Source organism: Plecotus auritus (genome assembly GCF_963455305.1).
Source record: "Plecotus auritus genome assembly, chromosome: 6".
NCBI classification, from domain to species: Eukaryota; Metazoa; Chordata; class Mammalia; order Chiroptera; family Vespertilionidae; genus Plecotus; species Plecotus auritus.
The window spans coordinates 143,007,993-143,022,972 of record NC_137773.1 but is presented as its reverse complement, the minus strand read 5'-3'; the positions used below and the strand labels follow the sequence as shown (position 1 = coordinate 143,022,972).

Below are 14,980 nucleotides of genomic sequence, written 5' to 3'. Positions count from 1 at the left end.
TTCAAGAAAACCTTTACATGGAAAAACCATGCCCCACAATCTCCCACACTGATACTTCAATTCTATTTTCCCACATTCCCTTCCAGAGCCTGCCTATCGGTACACACAACTTGTATACAGTTATATATAATCATATAGACAATTTTGTTCATGGTTTAACATTTTTTGCTGTCTTGTCCTCTGCGTTTTGCCCTGCTGTTCTGTCATATCTTTGCAGCTATTTCTCATGCCTCCTGATTAACCCCTCAAGTGGCTGCATCTCATGTAAAGTAGCATTTAGGTTTCCTAGGGACGGTCTGGTGTCAGAGTTAGTGCACCTGTTCATAAAGCAGCCTGCTCGGGTTCAAATCCTTCCTTGGCCACTAACTAGCTATGTGTCCTTGGATAAATCCCTTAACCCTGTATGCCTTGAGGTCCTAATCTCTAAGATAGGGATGGTAAAAAAAAGTTGTTACCTCATAGGATTCTTATGAAGATAATATTTTTCACATGTGTAACGTCTTAGCACCTAGCACATCGTAAAAGCTCAAAAAGGAACTATTATTGTTAAGATCCACCCCACCTTACCACCAATTTATCCCATTCATGAGCATCCTTGCTCAAAAGCTTTTGCTTTTATTTATTTACCCATTTATTTGTTTTTAAATTGAGGGTCATGGTGTTTGATTATATAGTTATTTACAGTTTTTATAATATATCTATTAGAAACTTTTGATCTGTAGGATTAGGTTTAAGTAAATTAAAAGTTTGCCGGTTTTAAATGGTTCCTTAAAATTCATGGGCTGCTCCCCCCTCACCCCCCACCCCCACTTGTGCCTCCCTTGTAGCCCCATCTTCCCCTCACGCTGGAGTGGAAATTCCATACCCTTTTTCTCCCACAGACCACCATTGCTTTTGCTTTTTTAGTATTTCATACAAATCATGTCCTAAGTATTGCTTCCCCACAAGTTTAGAGAAATAAGTGTCTCTATCTGGGACTTGATTACAAATTGTCACGTTATTCTCTAATAAACAGCATAATATTCTTTCACTTTTATTCTTTTGATTCAAAATGTAAGGCTGAGTTTATAGCAGCAGCAACATCATAGCGAGCATGTGTTGATGCTACTGACCTATGTGCCGGGTACTGTTCCGAGCACTGTAATAACTCAATTAATTCTCATAGCAATCCATTAAGGGAGGTACTATTATTGTTACCATTTTACAGATGAGGAAACTGAGGCACAGGCTCACTTCCCTGTTGTAAGAGGGCTCAGTAACCTGGGATTCCCTAGAGGTCTTTCTGGGCCTGAGGAGCCTAAGGATTCGCTCTGGTCTATTCCTCCTCAACCAGAGCCCTGATCTGCTGTACTTAGTGGGCCTGGGTCTGAGATTTTATCTGATGAAAGCAATCTGAGGCTAAATTTTTAAAAATGTTTGCAAAGCCCTGGCACCCTAGACATATGTCGTCATGTTGCAAATGATGAGACTGAGGCTTAAGGCCACAAAATCCATGCTTATTTCAGCAGACAGAAGAGAGAGAACGGTGAGTGGGTCCAGTGGGTTTGTGCGTGGCCAGGCTCCTCATGGGTCTGGAAAGGAAACCATCGCCCTTATTAAAAGTACACAAACCCACCCACTAAGAGCTTTAGCTCTGGAAGAAGGGCTTCCAGGTGTGGGGGACTCTTGCCAGGGGGACTCTGTCCCTGTGTTTCTCCTTTGTGGTGGGAGGGGACAGTCTGTGTTCTGATTCTGGTTGCCCCTTAGGGGGTGCTGCTCCCACACTAATGTCCCTCAAGTGTGGCCATAAAGCACTTCCCTCCTGTCTCCACAGCACACGTGGGATTGGCTGTGGTTAGCTAAACTGAACACTAAGAGAAAGCAACAGGCAAACTAACGCAGAAGCACACAGGGACAGACTGATGTTCAGGATCCTGGTGTCTGATCCACAGTGACGGGCCTGCTGCTGGGAGTCAGACCAGGCCCATCCTTCAGGCTCAGACGGTGACCTCAAGGCCCCAAGCCCGATTGTCTCACTGTAGCCCCATCTTCCTCCAGGCCCAGGACCCTCACTGATAGTCATGCACCAGCACTGTTCTCCCTACATCTTTTTGTTCTTAATGTAGCCTGTTATCTTTTAATTAAAATTTTTATTGTGAAAGATTACCCATAGGCACATTTTTAAAAAAATATATATTTTTATTGATTTCAGAGAGGAAGGGATAGGGAGAGAGAGATAGAAACATCAATGATGAGAGAGAATCACTGATTGGCTGCCTCCTGCACGCCCCAACCTGGGGACCGATCCACATCCCTGACCAGGAATCTAATCGTGACCTCCTTGTTCATAGGTCAACACTCAACCACTGAGCCACACCAGCCTGGCACGTATAGACACATTGTACAAAATGTGGAACATGTAAAGATATAGAAAGAAGAAGAAAAAATCATCCTTTGCTCTGTCTCCCAGAGATAATCACTAAACACATGTTAAGTCTGTTTTTCCTGGACCACACTCCTCACAAAAACTAAATTCTGGGAATGAACAACAGAACAAGTGTATTCTAGGCTCCTTTCAGGACGAGGTTCTCCTACAGCTTGTGTTTGTTCCCTGCAGAGAGCAGTGATGAGGACCAGCGCCCCAGAAAAACCAGAAAACATCGGCAGAGTCGGGGGGCTGGACACTCCCACAGGGGCGGCTCACCGGGTAGGCAACAAGCCTTAACCATTTCTCCTTTTCCCACTCGGCTCACTGTTGAGTTTCTCACTGGGCCTGAGCATGTCTGTGTGAAGATGTTCCTAGCAGCATTGTTTATAGTAGGGCAACAATGGAAAAGACCTAATGTCCACCAACTGCAGGATAGGTCAGTGATGCCACACCCTGTCCCAGTTAGAGCTCTCTGTTCTTTATAATGCTCTGAAGTAAAAAAGAAAGATATCAAATCATATCATCAGTTTGATCTCATATACACTTTGTACAATTTCACTCATATGTGGCTATAAACAAGATTGGAAGGAAAAATACCCAAATGCTAATAATGGTTATCTCTGGGTAGTTAAATTATGGGTGATTTTTATTTTCTCTTGTTTGAACTATTCTATAGTCTAAATATTTGACATAAGCATGTTTTATTTTTAACAACAGAAAAAAAATTTTTGCAAAAAAATAAAAAAAGATAAATTTCAGCCCAAATGGATCATGGGAAGAAAAGAGCATGGGGAAAAGAGCCTGGATGAATGCCTACTACAAATCCTGGCACACATGAGGTGTCTAATAAATGCTGCCCATGAAGCTGGAGTTGAGCTCTGGATTCTGTTTCTGGAGATAAAAACGATTAGGATTGCCCTAACCAGTTTGGCTCAGTGGATAGAGCGTCGGCCTGTGGACTGAAAGGTCCCAGGTTCAATTCCAGTCAAGGGCATGTACCTTGGTTGCAGGCACATCCCCAGTAGGAGGTGTGCAGGAGGCAGCTGATCGATGTTTCTCTCTCATTTATGTTTCCAACTCTCTATCCCTCTCCCTTCCTCTCTGTAAAAAATCAATAAACTATATTATAAAAACAAAACAAAACAAAATGATTAGGATTGTGGACTATGGTGATAGACCTGAGTTTGAACCCTGGACTTGTCACTGACTATGTGAACTTCAGGTAATACCTGTGAGCCTCAGTTTCCTATCTGTGAAATGGGGGAGGAAAGGGGACTAATACCTCCTTCATAGGATTTCCAGGAGGATCAAATGAACTATTAAATATAAAGTACTTCATACAGTGTTGGTACATTTATTAAGTGCTCAGTAAATAGAAACTGTTATTACTGAGTTTGAACAAGGCCTCTCAGACCTCCAATTCTTTCTTAATAAATGAACACAGTCACCTCTGGGTGTGCTAGGGAAGTGGGGGCATACGACAGAGAAAAGGGGAAGCTCTTGTTAGGCTGTCTTGCCTCTTGACTACCACCCTGCTTACCCCCAGCACAAGACTTTTTAAGGCTTCATGCAGGTGCAAGACAGAAGCTGCCCTGGGATGTCGCTCCTGGGAAGAACTGACTAATGGGGTTTGTCTCTACCCAGGTGCTGAGCATGGGGAGCCTGACCTTTTGAAGGATGAGCTTCAACTCTATGGAGGTAATTGATTGTCCAGTGACTATGGAAAAAAACAGAATTAGACAAACGACAGGAGGGCCTAGGGGTTTGTTGGGCAGAAACGAGATCATGTGTATTTCATGAGCTAAAACATTGTGGGCAGATGCAGAAAATGTGGTAAGATGAGTGGTTATAACATTGGCAGATGGAGATGGGGCAAGCATTCTGCACCGTGATGAAACTGTCCTGGGCTCTCTTCTGAACTATAACCTTGACTTGACCAATTTCCCAACCTTTCTGGGCCTCAGCTTCCCAACCAGCAAAATGAGTCATGATCAGTACTCTCTCATGGAACACTTGGCTGTTTAAGCCGGCAAGAGAAAATTAAAAATATGAACTCTACAAGACTCAGATTATGGAATAATTGTCTCTGAGCATCGTGATTATTACAGCAAGATCTAAATATTATGGCCATTTGCTTCATAGAACTCTGATGAAATGGGGGAATTTATAGGAATGAACCTGTTTGCCAAAAAGCCTGATTAATGCACATGGTCAGATAAGAAAACCTCCTTAACTTTGTTTCATCCAACATTTCCATGATCTACGTAGTGTTCTAACTCCTGAAAATGACCCAAGAAAAACATCAAGAAACACTTATTTTTATATTCGAAGAAATGTAAATGAAATATTTTGATGTTCTGCAGCAAAATATTACCAATGACTGCTTCTGGGTGGTAGCATTGTGGGCAATCTTTATGCTGTTCATTTGTTTATCTGAATTTTTTTTTTTATTTTTAAAGAAAAACAAGTATTATTTAGTTTTTTTTAAAAACATGCTTTTAATTACCCAATTATGAAAGAAAGATTTCTTTGGGTGTGAAATGAGAGAAACTGATATTTATGTATATTTTAAAATATTTTTTCTCATCATGAAAGTAATTCATATTTACTGTAGCTCATGTAGATATTGTCATGTATTTGTGAATTCTTTTCTCCCCATACTCCCACCCCAAGGCATTGGAGGTCCTCAGTAAGTTACACTGTTGGAGTCTTGTTTCGTGGCATTCTTGGTACAGTCTCTGTACCCTTGGTGCTGGTCACTCTTGGGTCACTTGTAGATAGTGTTCTCATTTGCATGTTCACCCTAAGGACAGCTGAGCGTGCTGAATGTTTATTGCCATGTGCTGAGTGCCCCCTTCTGGTGTCTGTGTCCTGGGGCTGACCTCAAAGACAGGAAGTATACAGGAGTGGGGGCTCACGGTGGTGGTGGTGGTGGTGGTGGTGGTGGTGGAGGAGGAGGAAGTGGTTACAAGTCTTATCTGACTCTTAGTTTGGAGCTTTTCCCCCAAATTAACAGGAATTGCTCCCGAAGTGGAGATAGCATGGAAGGAGGAACAAGCAAAATCATCAGGGCACCAACACAGACTCCCTTCTTAGTACCTTATTAAAAGTCCTACCTACCCTTGAGGGGAAGAAGGTGATGGGCTAGGAGAGAGGTCACCAGAAACTAGAATAGGCACCAAGAACTAGAAGGCGATTGGATGGGAAGGTCACCCCAGACCAGATTAATGGTGAGGCTGAAACTCAGGGCAGGTATGTAGGGCTCAGCTCACCCAGACAAGGGGCTTGACACTCGGGATTGCGGGGATGGAGCTGGGGCTCCCATGTACAACCCAGCATAGCTCCCAGGAGTTCGGGGCCAGGCGGGGCTGCGGTCTTACGGCTAGGTGTCATCACCTAGATCTAGATCATCATGAACAGGCATAGGTTGCAAACTGGTGACTCCTGTGTGTGCAGATGTGTTTTATCTGGCTCACAGAGTGTTTTTCTTTTTCTTTTTTTTTTCTACAAACCCTTGTGTCGAGGGCTGACTTTCATTGGTCGAAGCGAGGGAGCTGCTCTGCTACGTACAAAGCTCACAGAGTGTTTTTAAAAATTATTATTAATACATTTCATCAATTCTGCAACCCACATTTTTTCACATTTGGACCTATCTGAAATCAGAGTGCATCATAAAATCACTGGTAACTTGCAATGATAATTAGCAGTGGTTTTCCTTACATAGTAACATAGGAAAAAAGTCACGTTTCACAAACTCTGATTTGCTAAATACAATAGTTGCCAACCTTTTTTATAATCAAGAAGTTTATGTAAAAAACCGGATTTCTGGCTTCTCCTAGGAAGGTAGAAGACCTGTAACACTGGGCAGGCATTCCTGCAGCGGCTGCAGTGGCTTTAGTGGCTGGTGGGTGGTGACTGTCCCTTTAGATGGAATAGGAACCCTCCAGCTCGCTCCAGTCCCCACTTAACCCACTCAGATCAAATGGAAAGTCTCTGGATAAGGATAATGCGTCTGTGATCATGGCTTTTCCTTCTGTGCAGGTGCTCCTGGGGAGGTGGTACCCTCTGGAGAATCAGGTGAGTGCCTAGTTTCGGGAGAGGGTTTGTCGGTGCTGGTGTTGAATGAGGTCTGGGCATTGCCAACTGTTATCAGGGTTCATGGCTGTGAGACAGGGACCCCAAGTCCACTTGGGAGCCTGGGGCTCTGACCGGGGCTCAGCAAGCAGCAGGGCTGGCTGTGGCATGAGGCAGGGAGCCAGTGGAGATTAGAAAGGAGGTCCAAAAGAGGCAAAGAGGTTATAACCAGCAATGGATTGATAGAAAGAGCTCCTGGCGATGGACAATTTGACAGGAGCATTTTCACAGGTCACCTATGGCCTTCCCCAGGGGACAGGCCACTGTTACGGACCCAGGCTGGGCTGGGCACTAATGCTGAGTTTCTAACTTCCAGGACTCCGAAGGAGAGGCTCAGACCCAGCAAGTGGTAAGTACTCCAGCCCCAAGAGGGGAGCGGAGGGCGGCCTGAATTCCAGGGGGTGGGATGAGATCACAGCCATCCTGGGAAAGTGGGTGAGTCCCGGCAGGGATGCCATCACCAGCCAGAGTGTCTCCCAACCATTCAGGAAGGGGACCTCCAAGCTCAGGGGAAATGGAACAGAGCATAGACTCAGGCCTGTGGAGGCAGGAGGGGTCAGTGGGGGTCCCAGGGACAGCCTTCCCCACCTTCACATCTTGGCCCTGATGGGTCTTGCAGGGAGTGTCCTCTGACTCAGGAAAAAGAAGCCAGGAGATCCATTCTCAGTGAGGCAGGAAAGAGAAAACCCCACCAATGTCCTGTGTCAACGTTAAACACTAATTTCTTGCTCCTAAGGAGAAATGGAGGAGGCCTCTCAGTTAAGAAGACTGAATATAAAGAAAGATGGTAAGGAAATTAATGTTCCAAAGCTGCTTCTGCTTGTCTTGTCCAGATTTCTATGGGTAGAAAGTCAGCTGGTGGCCTAGAACAACAGTAATCATAGCCCACCCCTGTCGTGTGCCCTGCAATTTGCAAACTCCCCAGCTTCAAATCACCTTGAGAAGGTGGTACAATGATTCCCATTTTGCAGATATGGAAACTGAGGCTCAGGAATGGGGAGTGGTCTTATAACTAGTGAGTGGAATGACCCGAGCTTTAACCCTGGACTCAAGCTCTTTCTGCTGTAAGTGGAGTTACTGGGATGATAAATGCCCTCCAGACATGACTGGGCTGAGGAAGCTGTGAGTTTAGGTTAGACAAGTTCTAGAGAAGGGGTGATGAGAACCAGAGGGGCCTCCTCCATTCCAGGCCTGGAATCTGGGGGCGCTTCAGGGAGGAGGAGAAGTGTGGGAAGGGAGACCATTATTTTTATTAAATAAATGGCAGTTGTTCTAGAAACATTCTGAGTTGTTGCAAAAGCCCACCTTCAGGGAGTGGAGACGTGGGTCCACGTCCCCTGCTCTGCCTTTGTCCATCGAGATGACCAGAGCATGCTGTTTAATTTTCCCGGGCTAAAAGATGAGCCTTGTCAGACTAAAACTGGGATTCCCTAAGTGCAGACCATGTCTGAGTTGCTTCAGGACATGCATTATACCCCAAAGTGAGAAGGTGAGTCCCCTTTCCCCTCTCTTTCTTAGAGTATGGTCGGAGACCATGCCGCTAACACTGCCCTGACCCTTGCTCATGGCCCGTCAGACACACAGAGCAGTCTCTCCCTGTGAGCAGAGCCTTCTGCAGGCAGAGGGCTGCTAGAACGTCACCATCTTGCTTTGTGTACTGTGTGTGTGTGTGTGTGTGTGTGTGTGTGTGTGTGTGTGTGTTCCACACTTGGCAAAATCTGGTAGTTTGGGGCATTTTGAACTGTCTGTTCAAAGAACTGTTCCACAAAATAAAGTATTACCATTTGTCTTATGCTTATTTTGACTTTTTGATGAAATAATAATTATGGTTCTTATAAGTGAACAATACTGCTGTTTTTGCTATTTTCTTTAGAGGAGCAGAGCTATAAGTATATTTGGTAAAATTTATGTTGAATTTTAAGATGTCCCTGACTTTCTGAATGGAATTTAGGTGTTTATTTTGTTCAGTTGAGATATAATTGACATACAACATTATATTCGTTTCAGATATACCCCCAAAGGGTAAACTGACTTCAGAGCAAAGAATGTCCTAGAAATACTCACTTTAATTTTTCCCCAGGAAAATAAAACCAGAAATACCCTCCTCCCCTTTCATTCATTTGCCTTCAAAATGCTCCTTGCCAGCAGTGACATGAAATATCACACTGACTTTTACCATTTACAAACTTTCCCATACTAGATCCCCATCTGTCCTATCAGTGACAAAGAGGTTGCTCTCCCAATATATCAGTGAGAACACTGAGGCTCAGAAAGATCAGGACGCTTGTCCAAAGCTTCACAGCACTTCAGTGGCTACACGGGACTAAACTAAGACACATTCCTGGCAGCCTCAACACCCACTCAGGAAGCCTGCCTCATTCCAGGCAAACGTCTCTGCATTGTCTTCTCTTTTTCCTTTTCCTTTCTTTCTTCTTGAAATCTTTGTTTGCATCTCTTGTAATCACAGCCCCTTGAATGGGTCAAAGCCCCTGTGTTCTCTCCTCTGACAATTCACACAGTGCCTGGCAAAGTGCATGGGGGGGCCTCTTTCACAGACCACCCCTGAATTCTTGCCAGCCTCTCAGCTCCTCTCTCTCTCTCTCCTATGTTCTCTTCCAAACATTCCAAGCCCACATTTCCATTTCTGGGCACTGGGCCCACAGAATGCACAGCGGTTCATGTGCAGTGATGTTTGGTACAACATAGGTGGTAACAGCAAACATCTGACATCAATAACTTCATCAGTGGGGGACTAGTTAAATAAACCAGAGTGACTTCATACCATGGAACTCTATACAGCCATCAAAAAGAACAGGACAGATCTATTTATGCTCTGAGATGGAAAGATGACCCTGATCTATCAATGAGAGGAAAAGAGCAAATTATAGAGCAGCAGGTATACATACACATTGATCCTGCTGCTTTTTTTTTTAATGTGCTTGTACATATATGTGCCTGGAAAGGTTTTGGCAAACACCACTCGGTTTTAAGGAGTAGGATTAGGGAGTGAGAATGGGGCAATGTGAAACTGTTAAACTTGAAACATTTGCATATTTTTACAGTTGTATATACATTCATTCCACAAATTAAGTGTCAGCAGCTCTGCCTGCCTGTGCTGCTTCGGTCAATGGGCAAAATCTCCACCCATCACCCTACGGAGGGGGACAGAGAATAAACACGGAAATGAAAACATAACCAGCTGAGTGGTGATAAGTGTTAGAAAAATAATAAAGTGAGATAAAGGCTGGAAAGGGTGGGGCTTGGGTGCTGTTTTAGTTAGGCTGGTCAGGAGAAGTGTCTCTGAGTAAAAGCTACACTTCAGCAGAGACAGGAATACTTTTAGTAATTAACCTAGTGGGCGGGCTCAGCGGTTAGAGCATTGGCCTGCGCCCTGGAGGGTCTCTGATTCAATTCCTGGTCAAGGACACCTACTTGGGTTGCAGGTCTGATTCTCCGCCCCCCCCCCCCCCCCCAAGTCAGGGCGTGTTCAGGAGGCAATCAATCAATGTGTCTCTCTCACACTGATGTTTTGATGTTTCTCTTTCTCTCTCTCCCCCTCCTTTTCCCCCTCCCCACTCCTTTCCACTCTCTCTGAAATCAATGGAAAAAATATCCTCACTCCTTGGGTGAGAATTTAAAAAAAAAGAGGGAGAAAGAAGCAAATAGTTAATTCCCCACCTCCTCTGCCTTTACAGATGAGTTTTTCCACTTCGTCCTCCTCTGCTTTGCAATTGGGGCCTTGCTGGTGTGTTATCACTATTACGCAGGTGAGTGGGGGCTGTGGGAACAGTTTCTGGGGAGCTGGGGGTTCAGACCTGCAGGCTAACCATTCTCTCCCTGACTGTCCTTGCAGACTGGTTCATGTCCCTTGGGGTTGGCCTGCTCACCTTCGCCTCCCTGGAGACCGTTGGCATCTACTTCGGTCTGGGTAAGCATCCCCTTGCCCCCCTCCCAGACTCTTAGAGGGTGGTGGCTGGACCAGCCATAGATGCTTGCCAAGGGCCAGAAAGCCATGACCTAAGCACTTTTTAAAGATTTTTCTTATGCTCATGTTTTCCTCCTGACCGCTTTCAAGGTCAATGTGAGGTCTTTGGCAAAACTCTGTGGAAAAATGGGCAGCTCTGTAAAAATGCAACAAAAACAATTGAAAGTGGCAAACAAACAGAATCAGGCAGATGCTGAAAACAAGTTAGTTAATGGGGTTGGGTACTGCATTCTCCATTTCCTGGAACTGTTATTGCTATTCGTGGCTGTTGTTTTTAATAATAACTCTAGTACTATTATCTAAGCATAACCTGCTGCCTGAAATTCCACCGTTAGAGCCTTGTTTGTGTGGCTTAAGCCTTGGTCCAAGTGTGGGCGGGAGGAGGTCTGACCCCAGATCCCCTGAGGAGGCACCAAGTTCAGTCACCTTTCTCTTCTTGTCTGGGCAGTGTACCGGATCCACAGAGTCCTGCAAGGCTTCATCCCCCTCTTTCAGAAGCTCAGACTGATCGGTAACTTTTATATTCTTCCTAAGTTCACTTTCTCTCTCTCAATCAGGGTCTTCTGTTGCCAATGAGGTTTAGCATATAGGAAAGAGCACAGGGCCTGGAGTTGGGGCCTGGGTTCAATTCCTGCCTCTTCCAATTTACCAGCTCTGTTAGCCTCAGTTTCCTCAACTGAAAAATGGGTGTAATAACACCTACTGCACAGGCTGAAAATCATGTCAGGAAGGGATGCAGAAGTCCTTAAGTGTGAAACACTGTAGTAAAGTGAAGGGAGTCTGGGTGTTCTGTCATAGAACATTTCCCCAAACTCTATCTTCTCTGTGATTTTATTTGCTTTATAACACTGGGGGTGGGGCTTTACTTATTTTTCATTTGTCTGATGAAACTGAGGTTCAGAGAGGTAGAGTGACTTGCCCAGGGTCACACAGCTAGGGTGGCTGGGCTGAGCTAAAGGAGATCCTCTTTTTTAAAAAAAATATATATTTTATTGATTTTTACAGAGAGGAAGGGAGAGGGATAGAGAGTTAGAAACATCGATGTGAAAGAAACATCTATCAGCTGCCTCCTTCACACCCCCTACTGGGGATATGCCCGCAACCAAGGTACATGCCCTTGACCGGAATCAAACCTGGGACCCTTCAGTCCACAGGCCGACGCTCTAACCACTGAGCCAAACCAGTTAGGGCAAGGAGATCCTCTTTGATGACCAGCAGCTCTGTGTCTACTATTGAGTCTCAAAACTCAGAGGCCAGGGGGGCTTGTGTGTCTCTGGGCTGAGGATTTCCATCTTCTTTAAACCACTTAATTCATAAAGGGGGAATTCATTGCAATGGCTGTGGGTCATTGAGACCCATGGCTTCTGGGGTGACTACATTATTCCAGCTGTGATGGGTCTTAGGCATCTGGGGTGATGGTGGGAATGAGGCCTGACTGTCTTCAGAATCCCATGCCATCCTGTGGGCTTTTTCTTCCAGGGTTCAGGAGGACTGACTGAGGCCAGTGCCAGGCGGGCAGCCAGGCCCAGCCCTAGTGTGACCAGCGTGGCATTTCAAGCGCAGAGCGACGTTCTGGGAGACACGTGGGCAGGCCAGGCTAGGGCAATAAAGAGAGCTCTTTTCCTTCCACACGGTCTGAACATTGGCACCAGCCCTGGCAGAGGTATCCTTTGGGCAGTGTTGGCATGCAATCCAGCTGCCAGGATGGAAGGCAGAGGGAGGGTGAGGGAACTGAACCCTTCATGGTACCCGGACCAGCAGGAAGGTTCTGGGACGTTTCTGCTCTCAGGAAGCAGTAGGAGACTCCTGGGCCCTGCAAGCTGTAATCTGTCTGGGCTCTGCAATCTTTCAAACCCCCAGGCTATCCTGGTGTGCTCTCAGTTCCTTCAGAGCCACCCCAGGACAGACTTACAGTCCACTGTCCTGAGCCATGGAACCACCATGTCAGGTCCTCTGGGTAAACCTGATGTGGGTGAGCTATGGGGGACGAAACCACAGCATCTGGGCTCCATCACCTAGTGCCAGCTCTGCAGCCCTGGACTCCATCAAGATTTAAATAAATGTTTTCTTCCTTGTACTAAAAAGAGTCAGTGACATATTTTGTTGGCTTTCTTGAGTTCAAGAATACATTTGGGGTCTTCTTTGACCCTGTCCTATTGAGTAAATCATAAAAGTAAAGCCTCTCATTTTAGGTCCAAGACTTGAATTGCACATGGGAGACAGGGTTTTGCAAACATTTTTTTATAAAAAAGATCTGGAGGCTGTTAGGCACTCTCATCTCAACAAACTCCATTGTAAATTTTGGTTGAATTGATGGAGGTACAGAGTCTAGAAGGAGGTGATAGTAGGTCCTACTTTACACTGCCAGGCCACACCAAAAGCAGTGTTCAGTTCTAGATTTATAGATTAAGAACAACAGTGACAAACTGAGAACATACAGAAGAGACCAGAGTGGAAATATAAAGAACGAAGAAACAAGAACACTTCAACTTGCAGAAGAGAAAAGTGGGTGCCTTCATGAAACTCACAGACTCTGGAGGACACTTTCCCAAGTGGTTATGATGTTTAAGTACAGTCACATACATTATCTGGCTTAATTCTCACAGCAGCCATGAGATGTGTGAATCATCCCCATTTTGCAGATGGAAAAACAGAGACTCAAAGAGGTTTCATAATTTGCTTAAGTTCCTGCAGGAAATAAGTGTCAGAGCTGCGAGTTTTTCCCAGTGATTCCCAGACTTGGGGATTCTTAGAGTTGTAGAATATTTTTTTAAAGTGAGAGAGGGATGGGGGGGGGGGGCATGGGCAGGGTGGGAGAAGTCAATGGGGGAAAAAGGGGACATATGTAATACTTTCAACAATAAAGATTTAAAAAAAATAAAAGTGAGAGAGCTGCCAACTCTTTACCTTGCCAGCTGAGAACAATAAAAATAACCAAAAAGAAGTCAACCATCAGCATCATTTTATTAAAGAAAGGACAGGTTTACATAAAAAGAAAAAAGCAGGGAAATGATCATCAGAAACAAAATGGCGTTTAAAATGAATAAACTAAGGTTTATGAAAATCTAACCGTGAGTCCTTTTCCCTGAAATCACTGTGGTCTGGTGACAATTTTGTCTTTTGGAAACAGTGAGACTAGAGAATTCCAGCCCAGCTCTCACACCTCAAGGGATGAAAGCCTTACTACCTGCAAAGCAACTCCTACAACAAGAATTTTTTACTCTTGTTCTAAGATACCTCTGTCAATGAAGTTTGGGGCATTCTTTCAGAAGACTAGCTGGCTGGCACTCTAACCACTGAGAAAACCGGCCAGGGCAAGAAATGTTCTTGAGAGTCATGGCTGTGCGATCTCAACACTCAGCTCTCTCCTTGGCCCCGACATCCATGCCTGTTGCACAGTCCTCCCGTTGTGTTCCTCTTCCTTTAAGATTGTTTTGGCTGTTCTGGGTCCCTTGCATTTTCATACAAGTTTCAGGATCTACTTGTCAACTTCTGTGAAGAAGCTAATGAGAATGCTGATGGGATTGCATCTTTTACATTTTCATTGGAAAAAAAATTGTCCCAGATCTCAGCTGTAAATCAGCTGCAGTTAATATTTTGACTGTTTCCTGTAAGTCTTTTTAGTGTGTGAACTCATTTATGTTTATTTTGGCCCCTTTTTTCTTTCACACAGAATAGGCACTTTTCCATTCCTACACACTCTCCATACACATCCTTTCCAGCCACTCTAAATTTCATGCTTTACACAACAACCCTTCTATACTTAGTAATAATATCCATGGCTAACATTTGTTCAGTACTTCTTACATGCTAGGTATGGAGCTAAGCACTTTGCACACATCATGTCATTTAATCCTCATCGAAACCTTGTGAGGTAGCATCTGTCATGATCCCCATTTTACAGAGAAGAAAACGAAGACAGGGAATGTTAGTTTCTGAGGTTTTGATTCCAAGCAATTATGTATAACTTACTTTCTCCTAAAGGGAGCCTGGAATGCACAGGTCAGATAGTTATCAAATGTATAAATAGAACGCAAAGGTTCATAACAGAAATATGAAGTTGCTGACTGAAGGACAGTGTAGTTAGCCTTTCCTGTCCTGGCCTCAGTTTCCCCATCTGTATAGTGGGAATCACAGCAGTGCCCGATTCACAGTGCTATGGAGAGGATTAATGTGATGATTGCATCAAGTCAGTCTCTGGCACATAGTAGATGCTCAGTAAGCAGACATTACTTGATTAGAGTAGGGACACACATCAGATACCTTACAGTCAAGCAGGCAAAGTCAGCCAGATGTTGAATAATGGGGAGTGGAGAAGAGGGGACCAGGAGAAGTGAAGTCTACCCAAAGAGGGCAGCTGTTATAAAGCTGAGTGGTACCAGCCAGAGCCATCCAGGAAAACAGAACCACACCGGGTATTTTAACAGAAAGATCTAATATAGGGAATGTGTTCA

At 44.7% G+C, this 14,980-nt stretch overlaps 1 protein-coding gene across 7 annotated transcripts in view; it reads left to right on the top strand.

Annotated features, from left to right (window-relative positions):
- The window catches only part of TMEM40 (transmembrane protein 40), a gene marked incomplete at its 5' end in the record, with an annotated part of 33,848 nt that extends 21,243 nt beyond the window's left edge, over positions 1–12,605 (top strand). For 3 of the 7 annotated variants that reach the window (XM_080675598.1, XM_080675600.1, XM_080675597.1), the window contains 8 exons: positions 4,052–4,105; positions 6,449–6,484; positions 6,858–6,890; positions 7,278–7,328; positions 10,237–10,308; positions 10,395–10,469; positions 10,975–11,037; positions 12,006–12,605. In XM_080675598.1, coding sequence (XP_080531724.1) covers positions 4,052–4,105; positions 6,449–6,484; positions 6,858–6,890; positions 7,278–7,328; positions 10,237–10,308; positions 10,395–10,469; positions 10,975–11,037; positions 12,006–12,025 — 404 coding nt within the window. In that variant the 3' untranslated portion in view covers positions 12,026–12,605. Of the gene's footprint in view, positions 1–2,596; positions 2,687–4,051; positions 4,106–6,448; positions 6,485–6,857; positions 6,891–7,277; positions 7,329–10,236; positions 10,309–10,394; positions 10,470–10,974; positions 11,038–12,005 lie in introns of all 7 variants that reach the window. The other 4 variants (XM_080675596.1, XM_080675602.1, XM_080675601.1 and 1 more) reach the window with 2 other exon arrangements.
- Positions 12,606–14,980: the final 2,375 nt, after the last annotated feature.